The sequence below is a fragment of the Simochromis diagramma genome, unplaced genomic scaffold, assembly GCF_900408965.1.
Source record: "Simochromis diagramma unplaced genomic scaffold, fSimDia1.1 OVJJ01000355.1, whole genome shotgun sequence".
Lineage (NCBI taxonomy): Eukaryota > Metazoa > Chordata > Actinopteri > Cichliformes > Cichlidae > Simochromis > Simochromis diagramma.
The window spans coordinates 2,140,984-2,161,902 of NW_024387174.1; the positions used below are offsets into that span (position 1 = coordinate 2,140,984).

At 41.8% G+C, this 20,919-nt stretch overlaps 1 protein-coding gene and 1 long non-coding RNA gene across 3 annotated transcripts in view; both read right to left on the bottom strand.

Annotated features, from left to right (window-relative positions):
• Positions 1 to 204: 204 nt before the first annotated feature.
• tmeff1a (transmembrane protein with EGF-like and two follistatin-like domains 1a) overlaps positions 205 to 20,919 on the bottom strand; it is a 104,477-nt gene continuing 83,762 nt past the window's right edge. For both annotated transcript variants that reach the window (XM_040049417.1, XM_040049418.1), the window contains exons 7-10: positions 10,248 to 10,307; positions 4,789 to 4,915; positions 4,412 to 4,573; positions 205 to 3,229 (exon numbers count right to left, since the gene is read on the bottom strand). In XM_040049417.1, the coding sequence (XP_039905351.1) occupies positions 3,145 to 3,229; positions 4,412 to 4,573; positions 4,789 to 4,915; positions 10,248 to 10,307 (434 nt within the window). In that variant the 3' untranslated portion in view covers positions 205 to 3,144. The remainder of the gene's footprint in view (positions 3,230 to 4,411; positions 4,574 to 4,788; positions 4,916 to 10,247; positions 10,308 to 20,919) is intronic.
• LOC120744867 lies at positions 11,407 to 20,094 on the bottom strand. The gene is made up of 2 exons (XR_005698479.1): positions 14,978 to 20,094; positions 11,407 to 14,856 (listed from the first exon to the last, which is right to left on the bottom strand). It is a non-coding gene; the product is annotated as an uncharacterized LOC120744867 (long non-coding RNA).

Here is a 20,919-nt window from a genome sequence, read left to right on the forward strand (position 1 = left end):
GTCTGTACAGGAAAAACAAAACTGTCTCTGGTCTCCAGCGACTGATGATGAAGGTCATCTCAACACTCAGTTTAAAAAACATCATTAATTCATCACAGGGCGTCGAGTGTGCCGTAACACGAGAGCATCAGTCACGAGAAGACGCAGAAATCGAAGAGAAAGCTCACAGGACACTCAATCAAATGACGCCACAGCACTCCGGTGTACATTAAAAAAACATTTTTTCTTTTTTTTATTTCGTCAGAGACCAAAAATAGCCTCGCCGAGTCTACATGCAGAATATAACATGTCAAACACATTCTAGTCACATTTAGAGAAGTCACGGCTGCGATGGTCGACAACAAGTAGAAACACGTTGCTCAGCAGAGGGGTGGGGGGAGGGGCTGACCTACAACCTGTAAATGTAGACTAAGACGGTACAGAAAACGTCAAATCAGAAACATACAGAGAAGAAAACAAACCTCCCTGGACCTGGGCACAGCCTCGGGGGCGTGGTCGTGAAATCTGGCGGCATCACCTGCTCATGTCTCACCTTTACCAGCAAATACAGTAAATTATTTACAGTTATTCAGTCGTTTTTGTGTATCAGCTGAACCAAAGGACTGTTTGGTCTCAGTGGATGATGTGAGTTCGCTGCTGGTGGATGGTTTCTGAATTAAATTTTAGAAGTAAATCAGCTGACACTTGTGTTTGCATTAAATACATGAGGATATTTTTCTTGTGTTGTATTCCCACAGACAAACTCTCTGACCAACTTCAACTTTAAATACAGCGTAAATGAGTCAGACCTTAAGAAAGTTGGCAACTTGGTGAAAAACAGATTTAAGGATTTTCTGACCTCTTGAATTATTACAACACGACTTAAAATTAGTGCTGTCGGCGTTAATCTCGTTAAAATGACGCTAACGCCATAAGGTGGCAAATCTCCATTTGCCACCTTAACGCGGGTCGCCCCGTGCGAGCGGCTGCACAGCGTCGATGCACAAGTTAGCTTGTTAATGCGTTAGCGCCGTGCAGCCCCTCGAATGGGGCGATCCGCGTTAACTCGCTAATGGAGATTTGCCACCTTATGGCGTTAACGTCATTGTAACGAGATTAACACTGACAGCACTACTTAAAATGAAATGTTGCACCTTCAGAAATGTGTTAAAGTTCAATTTCACTGAAGAATGACATCCTTCAAATTTAACACAATTTGAAATGAAATTTGGATGTTGTGACAAACAAAAACACAAAGCTGGACTCAGAGTCGCACAGGCTCGTGACGGTCAGGGACACGAGGAACGACACAGAACTCATTCACCAGATGACACAAAGATCCCACGGAAACGTTGGCGTGATTGCTGTCGGAGCAAACCTCAAATGTGTTTTCTTGTCGTACGTTGCATTCACAAAAGAAATAACACCAAATTAGCTCCAACTGCTCTTTTCATGGTATCACCTCTTAAGCCTTGATTACAGTCTGTTGTGGACTCGGACAGCCGGAGACGGCACGGCCGACTCGTCAGTCCAGTCAGTTTTCTGCATTTCCACCAGCTGGGGTGCAAACGTAGTTGGTGCATCGGAAACTCTCACAGAAACTTGCAGGCACGTCCACGAGATGACGTTTACGTCACTCAGACTCTAGCAGACGGGCAAAGCTTTAACATTAGCCGGCGTGCTGGCGACCCGCTCGGGGCTGTGGTTTTAGCCACGAGCACACTCTCAGAATCTAGACGATGCTGCCGTATGGAAGTCAAACAGGTGAAACGTCCATTACAAAAATAATCAAAACTTTACATCGAAACAGAACAAAAAGAGGAGGCTTGGATTATTTATTAGGATTACTAAATTACTCAGGATACTGATCAGATTTTTCCTCCTCCTCGCCGAAAGTACTTGACTGTGTTTGTGTGAATAACGTAAGGCCAAATGACGCTATGATTTCATCTAAAACCATGAGACACACATGTTCATACCAGAGAACAGAACGCTGTTATATTCTGTATTATTACTGTGTTATTTTTTCTCGTGGGATCGTCTGTGCTTGGAATGTTTTGCTGAGGGGAAAACACAAAACAGAAAACAAAATTATTCCCTCACATTCAGAGAAAATCCTTGATCGAAGCAACCAAGACTTCCGTGAAAATTACCGTCAGGACGTTGACGTCGATTTGAAGTCCAGCCCTTCCTTTACAATCTTGCATACAGCATTCCTGCCTTTGTGTTCATGGCTTTACTGGTTTTACTTTCCTTTCATTAACGACGGGCAGAAATGCTCGTTGTGTGTTTCCTTGTCTTGATAAAGCCAACATTTGATTTCCAGACAATGCACATTCCTTTTCAGGGAAAAACCCCCAAACCACCCCCCGACTAACGCCTTCGTCCTCCATTCGTCAGTCCAACTTTTAACCGTACCATCGAAGGAGGCATCGAGGCCGACAACTTTTCCTTTTAAAAAGTTAAAACTACACCACAGTACACAGTTATCACAAGTCATGCTAATATACATAAACTACAATTTCGAAGAAAAGTTAACATAAAAACTTCCAGTAAAAGCTACTTTCAAGAAAAGAATTCTTCATGGTAAGAATAAATTATTAGCTTGTTTGAACACAGTGAAGTCTTTACATGGACCAAAGGATGAGTGTAAACATATCTATGGTACCAGCTGGCCCCTCTCACCTCTACAAAAAAGGACGGAAACAAAAAACACTGCATTTGGTAATCAGCTGCACGTTATTAGTAAAAAGCAGAAAAGAAAGGGGCAAAGAAATCAAACTTTTCAATAAATAGCACATTCCAGAGGGGCAGATGTGACTCTGTTAGCCAGCTCGACAAAGATACCGCAAAGCATTCAACAAAACCTCGTAGCAGGAAAACTGAGACGGCGGACATGGCGGCGATGCAAAGTGACAGCGGGTTGTGTTGAATCGGCTCCTTGAACTATTTGCGGCATTGGAGGAAAAAAACAAACGAAAAAATTTGATGCGCAAAGATGCCATCCAAAATTAAAAGGAGGGAAAATAAGGCCCCTGAAATAAATATTCTTCTTTTAACAGTTTCCTAGGAGAAAAAGAAAACTCACTACACCTACTGTTAAAAAATGGTATATTCCCGCGCCGTAAGAAAACAATTATCAAAAAAGACCTCCGGCAGACACGGCTATACCATCCTGTTGTTAGTGTCCGAGGAAAAGTGTCCGAGATTTTGTTTTTGCCGGCGACCCCTGTTGTTCTTCGGGCATTTCCTGAAGACAAAGAGAGCGAGAAAGTCGGTGTTACAATTTGTGTCCGTTACTAAAATCAGATTTATATGCTGTGATTGACTCAATCTCCCAATTTGGTGCTTTTTCTTTTTTAGATTTTAGATCGGCCATTGTACAGTATTGTGCAAAAGTCTTGAACCGCCACCTTTTTTTTTCTTTATATTTTCTTTCCAAGGAGTCAGACTCGTTAGTTAAAGTGGTCTTGGCCAAAAGTTCTCCAGGTTTTCTCTGCCTGACCATTTTCAGACAGAGGACGTGTTTTTCTTTCTTTTTGTTTGTCGAGCATAAAAAGGGCACAGATCTCAAGCACTGAACCAGCGTTGTGTCTACAAATAACGGGCAATTTTGCAAAAAACCATTTTTAAATTGTATCTTCAAGGCAGCGTTTCACAAAACCTCATAATGTGTTCCAGTTTATTTAGTTCAGTCCACAAAAATGTCACTGGCAACACATTTTGACAGATATAAAAGAGTATTTTTACACCAACAATGTGATTCCCAGAGAGCTATTTGCTGAACACATATCTTGGCGTGGTGTGTTCTTAAGTGGAGGAATAAAAAGTGACCAGTGAAAAGGAATTATTATTATTATTATTCAAGACATGGACTGAAAATCAGTGACCACAGGTCTCATGACGGGACTAATGTTCAGTAGTGCAGAGGTGGTTCGGTGAGGGGAGCCATCTGTAAAACATGGCGGAGGCTCTGTTGTGTTTGGAGCTGTACTTCATGCAGTCGTGTTGGAGATCGTCACAACTGATGGTGTATTAATGCAGAAAGTTACCACCAGGCTTTTCATTAGCATGTAATGATCCCAATGATCCACACTGCCACTGCAGGAAACCCAACCAGCTCAACATTGTACAAACTCTGTTTTTGCCTTATTTACTGAGACTTCATGTTTCATTTAACTCGCTACATCTATTTTTCTAGTAAAGTATAAAATAATTAACACACTACTACTGCTATTACAGTGTTGAGGCTCCTGTGAAAGAAATGTCGCTCTTTTGATAAATACTGTAAGGACACAAAAGCTTTGTATCAAGCAGAAATGCTAAAGACTAAAATCAGTTAACACTTTGTAAGTATTTTAATGAGACGTAAAGACATAAATATTTGACAACTAAAACTTTAAACACTATTTTTTTCTTTTCACTTGAGTACCTTGTGATGCACATCACTACGGCAACAATGATGGCGATCTGCACGGCTCCGATGATGGCGGCGATCAGGACGTAGTGCAGCTTCTGTCCACTGGGGACCACGTAGAGGATGTTGAAGTCCTGAGGCTCGTCACACTGAGGACCTTTGTATCCTGCGTCACATCTGAGTCGGACACACAACAAGACTGTGTGATGTCACATGTTACATACTTTAGGATTGTGTAATAGTTTTGTGTTTGTTTCATGATTTAAACTTTGACATTTCACACTTCTACCACCACACTTCTGATGAGATCCATTAACTTGGACTCTAGTAAAAACAAACGCTTCATTTTTATGTATTTATTTGAAACATTTACAGCGGAGGCCGTTACAAACCTGCAGGTGGCCATGTTGTACTTGTTGATCTCACATTTCCCGTGAACGCAGAAGCCGGAGAAGCTGTCGGCACACGGGATGGACATTCCCGGGTAGAAACCTTCTCCGTGATCCACAATCCTGGTGTCTGAAAGGACGAAACGAGAAATCAGAGACACAAGGTGAGAACAATAAAGGGATTTTTATTATTGATTTACATTTTATTACATATTGATTCATAGTTTCTGTATCAAACACAAATCTTTACCACAATGCTGATGATGATTTGTTATTTTCTTTAGTTTCTTCACTTTTTTCTATATTTAACGGAACAAATCTTCCATAGTTTGTTTATTTGATTGAACTAGGCTGTTTTTCATATTTGGCCTAATCTGATCTCACAGCAGTTTGTGAAACAGTCACAACCTGTAATCTGCTGATGTGTGTTTCTGGACAGCGACCTTGAACACGGCGTTTAATCTCACAGGTCTACAAGTGTGAATGATTTTCCATTTTAAAAGGCAAAAGCAGTTTGTAGTAGGAGCTCGGAGGGATGGTGGTAGAGACCCACGATCACACGTCAGATTTTCACACATCATTTAAACACAACATAAAGAGGCTCGTAACCAGCAGCCTGTCACCTGGTTTGGCTCAAGTGTTAAACGGTAATTGTTTGGGGTTTGAAAAAGCCACGTTTATTTTAAAGCTTCGTTTGAGCCTCCCCACGGTCTCAACCCCAGATTTGTGCGTCTGACATAAAACATATTTCATGCCAGCGAGGACAAATTTGTGATAAAGTGTTTCAATAGGAAATAAGTCAATTTGTGTGAAATAAAGAGGAGACAATAGATTCACTAGATGATGATTTAAAGACCTGAGACTGGGCTGTAACAGTGATTTCCCATCTTTGGGATAAATAAAGCACATCTTACTTTATTTGATCTTATATCATAATTTTGTAAAGATATATTTGGTAATTTGAACACACAGACACGTTTCATTGAGTTTGACTGTGACGTCGCTCATCTTACATTCAATTAACGAACATTATTAATATAATAACAATATACTGTTGTTTTTTAATGTTAAAGCTAAATTTGGTAAAAGCAGATCTACATTTTATGCTCCTAATAATAATAATAAATGAACTGCTGTGCCACAAACGGAGTCATCTGCTGTGCGCTGCAGCGCTGTGCGAGGGCATAAATCCTAATAAGTCACACAGATCCGTCTCTCCGTGCTATGATTCACTGCAGTCTTAGAGGAAAAGCTGACAAAGCAAACTGTGCTGCTCATTAAAGTGACTGAAACGTTATATACCAAATCCACATTAACATGAAGGAAGCTGTTAACAAGAAGCCGCCTGTGTGTGCGTGTCACCGATTTTAAATTCTGCTGTTCGCCATGTTTACGACGGCCGCGATGATATCTCAGATTCGCGAGCTTAAGACTGTCTGAGTGCTGCTGGATGAAACGTTTGAACGAGATTATAGGACAGAAGTCGGGACAGAAACCTGTTGGTTTACCGAGAGTTTTGCAACCTTCATCTTTTCAATTTAAAATAAAACTCCTCCAACGGTGACATGTTACTATAAACCTGAGCTACTCTAGTTCTTACATTTATCATTGAATGATAAAAATGGGACTAGAGTACTTAATGCTTTTACTGTCACTGCTTTAGCTTTTTGTAACTAGACATCACAGGCAGAAACCAAAGGACACTCTCACCTGCTATTAGAGATGGCACGATACCACTTTTTTATGTCCGATACCGATATCATAAATTTGGATATCTGCCGATACCAATATGAATCCGATATAGTGTTTTTTAATCAACAAAACTGTTTTTTTAATATCTTGCTGCATTTTGTATAAGTTCATACTCAAGTTTAAAACAACAACTACACTAAAGCTATTCTGTTATACCTGTATGCAAAAAAATATTTCATAGTTCAGCAATACTGATCAATCTAATAAACTTAAACCTACACCATCCTCCCTATTCTGGTATTTTAAAGAGTACTTAGCAGAAATATTAAGCAACCTAACTAATAGGGTTCCAACTCCCAGCAACAACAAAAATAAAAAATAGGGAACCACCCCTCACGCTCCACCTCATGATGCTTAATCGACGTAATCAACTTTAATTTGATGCAGTGTGAAAAAAATGCACAGAAATCAATTATTTTTCAAGAAATAATTAAATAGATTCAACATCTTTCTTCAACAGAACTGCAGACTGCACAGATGGTACCTTCCCAAAGTAAAAAGTACTACAGCTTACTAGGGTATATTAGACTTAATAGTTACTATATACAGTAATTGACTTCTATTCATTTTACATCAAATTAAAACTTTGGGTGTCAGATAATTATTTATTAAAAGCTCGACATTTTAAATGAGAATAAGAAAGAAAAGTATGTCTTTGTGCCGCCTTTTCCCTGTTCATGCCCTATCGGCCCCCCTGGCTAAACTTCGCTAGATCCGCCCCTGCACAGTTACCAGCCGTCAGCTGTAGAAAAGGATCCTGGTGTAGAAAGTAATATTAAATAAATTCTAACAACAGCTGATCAAGTTTAAACGCGCTGCTGTTGTTCAGCCGCTGGTTTCCTCTTTCTGGTGCAAAGTGGGCCAAAAACAAACAAGAGAGACGGACTCGCGACAGAAAAGCCGATCAGCTGATCATTAATCAGTTTGATGATTGAAGTAGCAGCAGGAGAGAGAGGCAGTCACTCCATATATCGGTTGTTAAGCTTAACGCAGGAATGCTTTACAAACATTCAGAGATGGACTTACACACTTGCTTTACTTCTCTCTGGGATCACTTTGTCGGAGATGAAATGCTGGGTTGCTAGCGAAGCTCCAAATGCTCAACCAGACCGTGGACAGGTCTGGCACAGCCGCTCTATCACGTGAGGCACACTGCTCCGACGTGCTAAGGTTATGAGGCGAGTTACGGCGTGTCGCAAGTTTTGTGAGGTGCTTTTTTTATATTTAATGGATCGGATTACATTTTTTATTTCTCTCCGATATCCGATCCAGTAATTTAGATCAATATCGGACCGATACCGATACGTAATATCGGATCGGTCCATCTCTACCTGCTATTAACTAATCTCAGGGCAAGAAGTAGCCTCCTTTATTCTGCTTCTGTTCACCGATGAGACCATGATGAACATGATACTGTGTTTAGTAGCACCCGGTGCGCGCAACTGAGTCCATGAACCCATCAGTAAAATGTTTAGTGTGGTCACAGATCCAGTGAGCAGCAGGCAGACTGCTGTACAACCTGACTGACAGTGAGAGCAGCGCCCCCTGCTGGCTATGAGAAAGGACGCGTGACTTAAATCCGCGTTTTACATCCAGACTGAAGTAAAATCACATAAAGTAGAACAAATGTGCATTCTTTTTAATGGCAAGCAGGGGGCGCTCTTTGTGGCAGCAAATCCTTCTGTTCCTGTTGGAAATCTGTTGGAAAAGGATCCTCTGCTCTGATCCTAGTGAACACTTTCCCGATGAGATAATGAACTTCTCTGCTTTGGCTCATTTTGGAAAAAAACATCAAGCCCATCTTATAAATTTTATTCCCTCTCAGAGTCAGAAAAATCGATCTTTTAAGCCGCCTGTGGTAAAACGTTGTTTTAAAAGGTTTTTTTGTGAGTGAACTTCTTCACTCCCTTTTTGAGTTGAGCCTTTTTAACCTTTCACTGTCTTTGGGAGCCGTGAGGGATGAAAGCTTGTAGTGAAGGGCAAGTAGGGACACGCCGCGGTTTGATTCATTCGTCACTGAATGATTTACTTATTTGAAGGACAGGCGCCGATGTGGTGAAGGTCACCTGAACGCGGCACAGAAGGAGAAGCTCAGCCTTTCTCAGCTCTTTATCGGAGGCAGAAATGTGTTGCTGTGTCCCTCCCTGTTTGCGATGTAGACAATGCCGCAGTTTAATCCCGCGCTTCTTTTGTCCGAGTTAAAACTCGGAGCGAAGGAGCTGCGGAGGAATCGCTCCCCCTGAGACGTTTCAGTCGGTGATGTAAATGCACGGCGAGCTCTGCAGATAATAAAACGCTTTCGATTTTGTTTCATCTCCTCTTTGATCTCCAGACTCAACACTTGCGTCGTGCAGCTGATGGTTAAGGCGCTGAAATGCCCTCATTCTGCTCCTCTAATCTGCATGTTGACTTATGAGAAATCACACAGTCGCACCGGGATCAGGCTTAAAAAACTGTGTACTTTCTTTCTTTCAGAGCTGTGCATTTTGATTTCCTGCACTTTGTTTCCTGCCCCCCTCTGAGGACCTTATTGTGTATTAAGGAGATTTTCATTAGGTTTTATCCTGCTGCTGTTGCTCCTCAGCAGGTTCAGACGCAGGTTAACAGGCTGCCGAAAGGCCGCAGGAAGTTTTACCGCATTAGAGGCAGGAAAAGTGGATTTACAGTGTGGTTATATAATATGAGCAAATACAAACAGAGTCCCAGAGGTTGTTAATGCGCAGACTGCTAGCCATGCTAGCGGCTCAGCTCTGTGCATATCCATCACACAGTGACACAGACTGAATAACAAGTAGAAGCTCTGACATAAAATCCAGTCTATGCTCGTGTCTGGATGGACGGCGTCCTGTAATTGTTCATTTAATGCCATCGTTAGGTCAACACACCTGTGGTATGAATGCAAATCTGCACTGACAGGAAACTCTGTCGCTGCCAACAGTAATCTGATTCCTGAAACTATCTTTTCAAGATTCAGTTTGACTTGTCTCTGTGTTCTCATATATGCATGATGCTAATGATGCTCAGGTTTGAACATAGGGAACAAAGACACTGACGTACAGGTAAAAGCTGTGCTGACACACTGCACAACATCTTCCTAATGGGGTCATTCTTGGCCACTGGAGGCCGGCTCCATCCCCACAGACTCATGTTAAAATGTCCATAAAGAGTTCATCTTTTAAGGCTTTTCTAAGAGCTGGGTGTAGCTGTTAGCGCTCTGCTAGCTGAACTGGACCTCTCATGCATGTTTGTGGTGTTGGAAGGAGTCTGCTCCACTTTTGAGGAGTCAAATTAAACGCTACATTTTTATGTGAATCAGTGCTAATTATCAGGTGCAGTTTACAGACGTATCTTGCAGTGTTAGCTGATAACTTGCTACACTATCCTCTCCTCTAAATCATTTTTTGCTTTGTGATCCACGCTGGAAATCACACACAGTCAGAGCAGTTTACAGTACATTATTTTTCTTTTTCATTTTTATTGACTATAAATACAAAATCCAGTGTTTGGAAAGCTGCATGGAGCTTTGAGGGTGTTGTGCTATTTTGTGTCCGAACCTCTACAACACAGCTGGAGAGAGCAGTGTTCGTATGACTCACAGGGGCAAAATAAAAGGGAAAAAATCAGGTGGAAATAATCTAACATTTTCCGTTAACTTGCAGAGTGCAGCAACCTGGCAAAAAAGGAACATGAGGCGTGTTGAGCTTCCTTACCCAGGACGTTTCCTTTGAAAGGGCTGCCGTCGTCTTTCTTGCCCTGTTTTTCTTTATCAGCTGCAGAAGAAACAGAAGGATGGAGTCGGTTACATTCAGAAATCCTCTCTAAATAAGCTCCAACAGTTTATTTTTTCCCAACGTGATGGAAAACAAAGATTTCAGCGTTTCCATCAAGGCGACGGCTTGAGATCATTTCTATTTCCTCGGGTGAAACCGACACCGCCTGACCGCTTGACTTCCTCTTCGCTGTCTTGCATCGTGTCTTTTGTGATCTGTTTATTGACTCTGTGTGTGTGTCTGTGTGTTTACTCTTCAGGACAGACTAAAGGAAGTGAAAGATGTCGGGGGATGTTTACTCGCCATCTGAGTTTCGCTCTGTTAGAGTCGAGGTGGGTCAGTCTGATGGTCTGTGTGTGCTTTGTGTGGCCAACAGTGGTGGGTGCCAATAAACAAAGAAGCAGCAGGGTTTGGGTTCTTGTGTTGTTGTGGTTATTTTCCTGTTGACAGGCTTCATGTCTTCATGCCGTCTGCAGGAGGATCTGCTGTGAATGTTAAACAGGGCATACACTCCGGTTTGTACGTCTATCATTGTGGGGACCCTGGTATACATATAGCCCTTATCCACTGGTACCTACTTAGCTCGGCTTGACTCGGTTTGTAGACTTTTCCTATAAGGTGGTAGAACCCGTTTGCCCAGCCCGCGTTAAAAATGGATCTGAGTTGATCCAAAAATGTGGTGTCACCAGTGGCCAGCCAATGGCGTCACTCGACGAGTCATGAGACTGACTCCTTAACAAAAATTAAAATGCCATTTTTGAAACCTGGCAACGAAGGGAAATGTGTCGCATACAAATGATGTTACGAGACTTTTGGCCGCATTGCTACAACAACCCCATGTGCACAGGAGGTACAAACAAACCAAACTGAGTAGAGTCGAGTAGATACTGGTGGAAGCGAGGCTGCGGTGGACTCCCAGGACAATGTTTAATCATAACCTTTCGAATCCAGACGTCAGGATCAGAGGTATAGTTTAGTGAGAAACCAAGAACACAGTCTACTCATTAGCTTAATTATGAACTATGTAACTCATTTCCCGTCTTTACTGAGGTCATAGAACAAGTTAACCCAGGGCTGTTCTCACAGGGGTTATTTTTTCATACTGTCAATTCATTATTTGATACTTTGGCCATGTTTGATATGATTCTCCACAAGTGGAACAGTGTACACATATAAATGAAAAAAAAAATCCAAGAAAGATTTTATTTCACAGGGAATAAATTATAACAGCACAGTTTTCGTTTGCCTTTACCGACTGACGAAACTTAAAATCTGTGTTGGAGAAAATGTGTAAGTGATAACAGCGATTATCAGTGATCTCTTCTAAGTTGGGCTTTGTGCTTCAGGCTCTGTGCGTGCTCACATGTGGCAGTGTTTCCTGGGATATATGACTCTTCCACACAAAATGATCCCTATGAGTGTCACCTCCTCCACTCAGGAACATAGAGTGGACACAAAAAGCATAACAGTGAAATGCAACACTGTGCCAGTAGCATGAGAACATTTAACCATGAACAGTTACTGTTCCACGGTTTAATACAGACGATGCTTTAGTTTGTCAGCAGATCAAAATGAAATCAGGTGTTCTCGATGCACGGTTCAGCAGTGTGAATAAACTCAGCAGCAGATTAGAATCAAGTATAAAAACATTTACACCGTAACCATGGTGATTTAGCCAGTTAAGATGGGAGACACTTTGAATTTTCTGTTTTATAAGGTCAATACAGTTCACTAAGACATCAGCCTGACTTTTAAGGTCAGGTCCTTATTTTGTCTGTTGATATTTGAAATCACACCCAAAGTGAGGATGTAAAAAACCCACATTCTACAAAGTTGCCCTCATAATGCACCAAAATGCACTTGGTCTCCACATAGACATGTGTACACGCACACGCACACACACACACACACACGCACTCATCCATTTTTAATGCTCCATCATTCCTGAGGAAATATTGACAGAAATCTCTTTGTCTCCATCTTACCCTCCCCCTCCCTCCCTCCATCAGCATCTCCCCAAAGCCTCATTGTTTCCCATCTTTGCTCTTGCTCCGCTTTTTCTGTATTTGCAACCAAAAAATAAAAATCATAAAACAGTCTGCTGATGCAAGAAAAATATGAATGACAAACTGTTATAATAATTTTATGTGGTATAAGCATTAATATATGGACACCCTAGACCAGGGGTGTCCAACTCCAGTCCTCGAGAGCTGCTGTCCTGCAGCTTTTAGATGCATCCCTACTCCAACACAGCTGAATCAAATGGTCTGATTATCTCTTCAGCAGCCATCAAGTTTGGCAAAGGCCTGTTAACAAGTCATTCATTTGATTTAGGTGTGTTGGAACAAATTAGTCATTTGTTAGTAAAGCTAATTAAGCACTTTTAAACTCTTTTACACTTCACTGTATATTGTGAATACAAACACAAGTTGTAGTTTGAGGCTGACGAATAAATAGTCAAGTTACCATTATTCCCACATAAAGGGGCATGTGACGTCCCCAAATTCATTACTATCCACATAAATCAATAACTGGTACAACTGTGGGGTTGGTCTTCTTTAAATATCCACATATTTATATCTAGATATCAACTAATATTTCATTATGTAAATGGAAAGTTTTCCAGAAATTAACTGAAAGATTTGGGATTTATAAAAACATCAACATACAAAATATGTTTCTGGTGGACTAATTTACAGTTGAAGGTAATGAGAACAAATACACTGACTAAGCTGGAAAAGGACCACCTGGGTTGGTGGTGGGTTGCAAAGTGGCTTTAGGAAGCTAATGGGCTAAATAATGTGTGTAGGTGTGCAGAGCGGTATCACATGAGCCATTAGGTCTTATCTGACTGCCTGGTAAAGTCAAGAACAACAGCTTTTGTCTTCTTCACTTGTTCAGAGTCTTTAGTTATTTCTGGGTCCAAATGAGTCACAGATTATTATGTCAGGGTGATTTCATGCTGCAAGCTTGTAGCTTGTAGCTAGCTTGTAGAATCTCCTGGTCTCGACTCTGTGAGCTTTCTTGTGTAATTGAGTGTAAATATCATCGAATGGCTGAAAGGATCCATCCATATCGTCAGGTTAGTTATTAACATGTGAATGTGTGGTTTGCATCTCTCACTATGAAAAACTCGATTCTAACAAATCATGACTGGTGTTAATAAAAAGCTGGAGCTGTAGAGAATTACAGCTTTTGTAATCAGGTAACAAGCTTACGTGAACCACAGGTCCACATTCGGCCAATATTTGGCTCCGCCGCTGTGGAATAACAGGATCAATGTGTTCAAATCCTTTGAATTTGGTTTCTTGGCTGTGGTGCACTGAGTCACTGGCCTGCTGCCCTGAGGAAATAACAGATCAGAGAAGGTGGCAGGTGCTCTTCACCTCAGGGTGCAATACCACCCTCACCACCCACTCACCCTCACCTGCCACCTCACTGAGCCAATCAGATCACTGGCCACCTAAAAGCAATAACCACTGACAAGAAATCCATAACTCTTCCCGGGTTAGGGTCTCCTGCTGGCACCTGCAGAGAGTGCATCTCCAGCAGGACGACACATTGTGATTCAAGGTGAGTCCATCAACATAAATCAGACCTGAGGCTCAGAGCTGTGCCGAGGCTGGAGGAGCTCTGGGTGTTGGCACAGACTCTGAAAAACATCACGCAGCAAACTGTGACTGCAAATGAGGTTTGCATCTAACACTTGCACCTCACCCTCGGCTCCTCTGAGAGGAAGAAACCTTCAGTGATGGTTCAGAGGAGCTGTGACTCATCGCAACGGTGTTTTCATCTCTGCCATAAAAAGATGCTCTGCATATTTGAGAATCAAACATGGGATTAAATTTATAAAACTGCGAGAAATCACTCAGAAAAAGAACTAACAGGCAGCGCAAAGCTGGAGGATGCTGATGAACTTTTGGACTCCTTTTTCATGTTTTTTGGCTGTAATTTACTCTCTTTTAAAGCTTCTGAGACAAGAAACCTACAACACTTTAAAGAAGAAAACCTTTAGTTACAAATGTCATTTAGAAGCTAATCAACTTTAAGCTTGAAGAGTTTTGCAGTCACAAAATGACCAGCAGCTTAAAAAGGTTCAAAGTAGTCTCACTTTCACCAACAGTATTACTATTATGATGCACCACAGTGTTCCCCTTTAATGTACTTAAAGTAATGTCATTTCATTTAAGTTTTCCTCCATTTTATTCAAGAAGAAAGGAAAACCATGAGTCCATGTCTGTGCATGTGGACATGAACCTCCTTATGCTCAGTAGGGGGCGACTCCTCTTCTTTAAATGCACAGAAATCTGACAGACGAAGGTGACGTCAGCGCACATGTTCTTGGTGAGTTTATGCTGTCAGTCACTAATCTGACTGAATATAACAGGATGGTCCCTCAGTTTGTTCTATGAACTCTTAAGGTTAGGGTTACTAATAAGCAAGATTACAATAACAATGTCCATATATGGTAATGTTAGGGAGGAGGTAGGGGTCAGCGGATGGGTCATTTTGATGACTCATATTTCCTATAATGCTGATCATTCCAGTTCTTAAGAGAACTGCTGTTCATGTTAATCTTCTGTTACAATGAGTCATGCTGCATTTGCGCTCTTTATCTGCAGAGATTCGTGGAAACACTTTGACTGAAGCATCATCGAGACTTTACTAACCAAACGGTGATGTCACAGGGGCAGAATTCATCATAGCATGTTTGACATAGCATGTCAGCACCCACCAGTTTGTAAAGCCCTGCTGTGACTCCCTTGAGATTAAATTTTTCCCACCCTGGTGTCTGAAACCAGATGTAATGAGTGAGTCATTACCCAGCGAGCATATCTGGATAATAAGCTTTTTTGACAAGTACAATTACCATAATTTATCAAAAGAACTCAGGGTTTTATTGACCTGAAAGTAGAGACTGAGACCCAAAACTCATCAACAGGAAAGTATTTACAGAGGTTCTTCTACAGGACGTGAAGCCTTTTGGCAACCGGAGGTAGTTTCACTGGTAGCTACCAGAAATAATTCAGGTTTCACTTTTCAGACCCACAAGTCACATCCATCTTTTATACTGTCTGTCTGGACTATGGGTATGCAGCTTACCCAGACATGCTTGTGCACAGTCCTCTAAAAGAGCAGTATGATGATGCTAGGCATCAGCTAAATACAAATAAAAAAATAATAATCAAAGATTAAAACAGCAGTATGAAAAGAACAAAGAAGAAACGGTCGAGTTTTCACTGTTTTCAAAATGAATTCAAATCAGGAGTTGATGATAATTAAGGCAGGCCTACAGATTAGCTAGAGGCCACACGGAACCACCGTTTGGAAGAAAAGTGAGTATCCCCGACCACTTCCTGTATGGCTGACGCTTGTTTATGAAATTGGTCACAAAGAGGTGTTGCACTGGAAAATTGGGATTTTTTTGGGTCTCTGGTCGGCTGCCGCAGTTGCCTTCAGTTTGTATGGAAGATGCCAACGTATCTGCAAACACAAACTACTCACTAAGTAGTTGAAAAGTCTGAATCAAGTACAAGTTTGCAAGTTGTTGTTTAATTAAGGCAGAATTTTTGTTTGGAAGGCAACGTCCTACATTTTCAGGTTTCACTACCTCTCAGTAGTTTGTGTTTGCAGACGAGTTGGTGGCTTCCATGCAAACTACAGACGACCACAGCAACCTGCTAGTGACCGAGGCAGTTGTAAGGAGGGTTTTGGTTGCAGCACCATGTACCTCTTCTTTCTAATGTGATTTATTTCCCTCTCATTTAAACGACTTTTAAAATATTTGCCATGAACATCCCTACGGGTTATGCGATTCATATAAAGTCTATTATTTTGGTGGTGTTGTTGCAGACTTCCTGTTTGATTTTGCTGGAAGAAGCTGCAGGCAGCTGGGAACTCTTTCTCATAGTTTTCCGAGTTTTCTGGTAGCTTTGAAGTCTCCCTGCATTTCTGTTGTTTTGATTGTCTTATAGCTTTACCTGATAGTTCTACCCGAGTACTTCAAGGCAGAATGAATTCTGTTGGTTAAGCTAGGCTATAACAAACTGTGGCCTTTTGAAATTTGAGAGTTATTCTATTAGCGATGGATAAAATGAAAATACTGTACAGCTAAGAAACACTGGATTTAAATTCATAGGTTATGGCTCATATTACTCTGTAGGTGAAACTGATCTGAACTTGAAGTCTCTGCGTCTGTTCACTGTACTTAAAGTTGCAGTACAACAAACTAACTCTGTATTTCTGACTGATGTTATTTAAACCTGCTGTTGGTGCCAAGCAGGCCCTGCGTGTCAGATTATTTCAGGATGTTAACAAGGTGTGGATTAATTTCTTGCGGATTAAAACTGCGGCTCCTGCTCACTTGATTTGTTTCTTAATTGAAAACACCGATGATTAGATGCATTAATTTGTCTGACACGGTTTCAATAACGAGGCTGATTTATGAAACGGTCACAGTCGTGCAGTCAGCAGTACTCAGCGAGCCCTGAACGCCATCAGTCCTGCATTTTACTACATCAGCAAGTCAATGTGAAGTAATGACCCACGTCTGCAGCCAGAGGAATAACGCTCAAGCTGGAAGATTTAAACAGCAGCAGTGACGGTCTTCAACTTAAACAAGTTTTTGAAAGTGAGCTGGAAAAACAAAGGAATGAAGAACAAGAAGGTTTCAGTCAAATAAAGCAATAAGGACTAAACAGAAAGAGAAGTGGACTCATATAAGAACGTAGAAGGAAAAAGTAAAGAAAGTAAAAAAAGATGGAAAAAGAAAGGAGTTAAAACTGAGGAAGAGAAATAAAAAGAGGAAAGCTTACATTTCTGAAAGAAAGATCAAAGACATCAGGAAAGAAGGAGAGAAAGGGCCGAAGACAAAAGAAGAACATGAAAGTGTGATTAATGGAAGGACGAAAAAATAAATCTGGGAAGAAAAGAAAAGTTCAGTGAGGAAAATAAAGAAGAGTCAAATACAAAGAAGTGAAATGAGTACTAAACTTCTTCGTTTCATCCATTTAGAGTGTTTTTCCTTTCAGGGCGGGTTATTGTTGAAGAACGAGTTTATTTCATAATCCACACAGCTGATGGCGACCGTTTTCTGAGATTCGGTGAGATTTTCCAATCTGGATCGGATCAAACAGCCGCGGAGGCGTCAGTGGGCGGATTTCTGTCTGAACACAGAGCGGCGAAGCCGAGAGCTGCTCTCGACTCGCTGCAGTCGAGGTCAAAGGTCGTCGGAGCGGCTCAGACTGTTTACAGATCATCATGGAAGCATCAGCAGAAGCTTCGCTGAGCCACGGGGGACGAGCAGCGAGGGTTTACTACAGGCTTCAGCTCCTCATCGAGACTTCATCTCACAACGTCTTTTGTACCAAAGCCACAAATGTTTGGTCCACGGAGTCACGAGGACGAGAGGCCAGCTGTTGACTAGAAGTTATTTAAACATGCTTTAAATGATGTGATTGTCTCATGTGTGCACGAATAAGATCACTTTATCAGGTTTTAGCTTTTCTTCATAGTAACCTGTGATAGTTATCCTTCTGACAGCTGCATTTAATGCGCATTTATACTGTCAGACTTAATTATTGTAAGCAGATCAGCTGATCTCAGAACTCAGCTGAGAGAATTCAGACTCAGAAATGAAAATTGGCGTCAACAAGCTAACTTTAGGTTCATCAAATGGTTCTGAGTAACAGGAAAAACCAACACAGCATTAAAATGTCTCAAAGTCATAAATATATATCAATGAAGAAACCAAAACATGAGGAATCAATCAGTCTGTAAAGTCGGTGATGGTGCCTGATGAGGTTAGTCCAGCTTTGCAAAGTGAACGATTCGTTTCCTGTGAATTTGTGACTTCAGACTCGGTAAACTGCAAATCTGTTTCTCTGACTATTTAAGCCTCCTCAGGTTTATTATGAAAAATGGATTTAACTTCCTATTTCTTATTCGATGCTTAAACAAGCCTCTGGGTATCGTCGAAACGCCTTCACATTCAACTTGAGTGTCTTTAAAAGGTCAGTCGGTGTTTGTTTTCTGAACATTGATCAGCTCTGTGGACACGTGGAGCACAAACCAGCGCTGTGTTTGCTGCAGGTCAGGTTATTAGGAAAAAAAAGGAAACTGAACCATAATTACTGCTTTGTGTGACACTGAATGCCTCATTTCTGTCACACAGGAGGGACGTCTGTTTATCAAAACCCTCCGTTTTCTGTCACGATCGTCTCCAGAGATCCGCTCTCCTCACTGGCTGAAAAAGGTGTTGGCGTCACTTATTCACACAGCGCTTCCTGCCGGCCGCCACAAAGCTGCACGTGGAGCTTTGAATCCAGTCGCTCATGCACGTCAGGAAACAGCGTGATGACAGAGAGCTCAGAGAGCTGAACAGACTGTGGGTGGAGGCGTACGCCACCATGATGGAGGTAAATCAAAAGCTTAAAAAACAGACGCTCGGAGATGTTTTACATTTTCACGTGCAAACAAAACCAAAATCACAGCTTGGTATCTCATCGCTCGGTGTCACAGGGCACCACCACTGTCAGAAACAGCTCAAAACACGAGGCATTGACGCAGTCTTATCATGGAAACACACACACACTTAAATAACTCTCTCTTCATGCAGATAATCACACCAATTATTCAGGATTGTTTGTGCAACTGAAAAAACCCAAGAAACTCAATATTTCTTCCTCATCTTAGGAGTCAGCAACCATTTTGCTTTTAGTCAGAACAAAACAGCTCTGCTGCAGCTTCTAACCCACCGTGCACCTGCACCAGTGGAATGACCAAAGTATGATGCGCCATTTAAAAGTTCAAACACCTCACTGGATTCAAATTTGCATGCAAAACAGGAACACAGCCAAAGTGACGCCACCCACCCACATTTTTTAAACAAAATCTTCAGCTAGCACACTGAGAATATCGCTCTAATACCAGAATCTTTATTGTCAGTGTAGCAACGCAACACTGAACAATAAACAATAAACTGAGGCCCAATTCTCAGTATGGACACTGGTGTAATCACGGCTCAAATAAGTGGATCGTATATCAGTAACAAGCCGCTCGGTTCAGTTCAGTGCTCTGTTTGCTGGTGGGAGAGCTAACGTAGCGTGACAGAAACTGAGAGCAGCTTTTATTTCGTCTTTCTCTGTCAGCTCCACATGTGCCAGAAGGTAAGTAGCAGCCAGGTGCTCCTAATCAATGCACCTGATTAACTGATCACGAGCAGGTTTGAGCGCCTCTATAAAAGTGACAGATTTGCTGGTCTGGAGATTCAGGTGTGTGTTAACAAAACACAATCTTCTCAGGAGTTCAAGATCACGCCATGCTGTTCTCAAAGAACGCGCACAAAATCCAAAGAGCTTCATTTTACACTCTACAGGTCTCAGCATGTTAAAGGCAAAGTTCATGACAAGACAATTAGAAGATTGAACAAGAATCAGTTGTTTGGAAGCGTTTCCAGGAGGAAGGTGCGTCTAAAAAACATGGAACAAAAACATCTGGAGCGATGTTCTTTGGACGGAGGAAATAAAACACTAACACAGCCAAACAAGAACATTTCTAAGTTATCTAAGTGACTTATATATCATGCTTAACCTGAGTAGAGAAAGACTGCAGGGGTCTAAAAATGATGTGCCAGGAGTTCGCTGTTCTCGCCGGCTCTAGTGAGGCATTGAATCCCCGGCTAGCTCTCGAGCTGGTGGGTAACACACGAAAACGTTGGAGCACTTTTGCAAATACGTGATGTCCTGATACACTGAGCAGATATTTGAAATTTACACGGCTACATTCTAAAAGTTTATTTTGTGACCCAGAAAGATTAATAAGAGTAATATTTAAACTAATTAGCTGCCGCCATTGTTGGAAACTGGAACTGGCTGTCCTATGAATTCTGGGATAAGTTGGGTCATGAAGGATACACCCGACCCATCCTTTAAATCTGGGGAAATGAAGGAGGCATTTGTGTGCCACGTTTGGAGCAGCCTTCGTCGCCTGGCTGTGACGTAATTGGCTGACAAATGCGGTCTCCGAAGGATGCGGCCAAGGAACTGGGACATACCTATTGAGACTGCCAGCATGGTTGGGGAGGGGTGATGATTTGAGCAGTGAACCCCTCTGTACACCAAAGTATTGTAGAGTCAGGAGGCCGTGTGGCTGACAGCTAAATGCTGGCTAAAAGTAAGTCATGCAACGGTCCAATGATCCCAAGCTGAGCTGCAAATCTCCAAGAAAATGGCTGAAAAAGAAAATGCACCAAAGTCCTGACCTCAGCCTGATTGTAATGTGACACCTCAGGAGAGCTGTGCATAAACAAATGCTGCAAAAACCAGTGAAGTGAAGTGACGCCGTAAAGAAGAGCGTGAAAGACTGATAACATCATGCAGAAGTTACTGCTGCTGGAGGAGGATCTACAAAGCACTGCATCACGGGTGTAGTTCTTCACAGGACTGCAGACAGTCTGGGTTGGACGACGGGGTTCTCTGCAGTCTTAAACAGGCCTTAGAGGGGCTGAACTCTAAGCTGCAACAAGCCTGATAAAACTGCATCGTGTTACTGTATCACCACCTCTGCTTCAGCATGCAGTCATTTATAAACGAGTTACAGTTACAGCCTCATG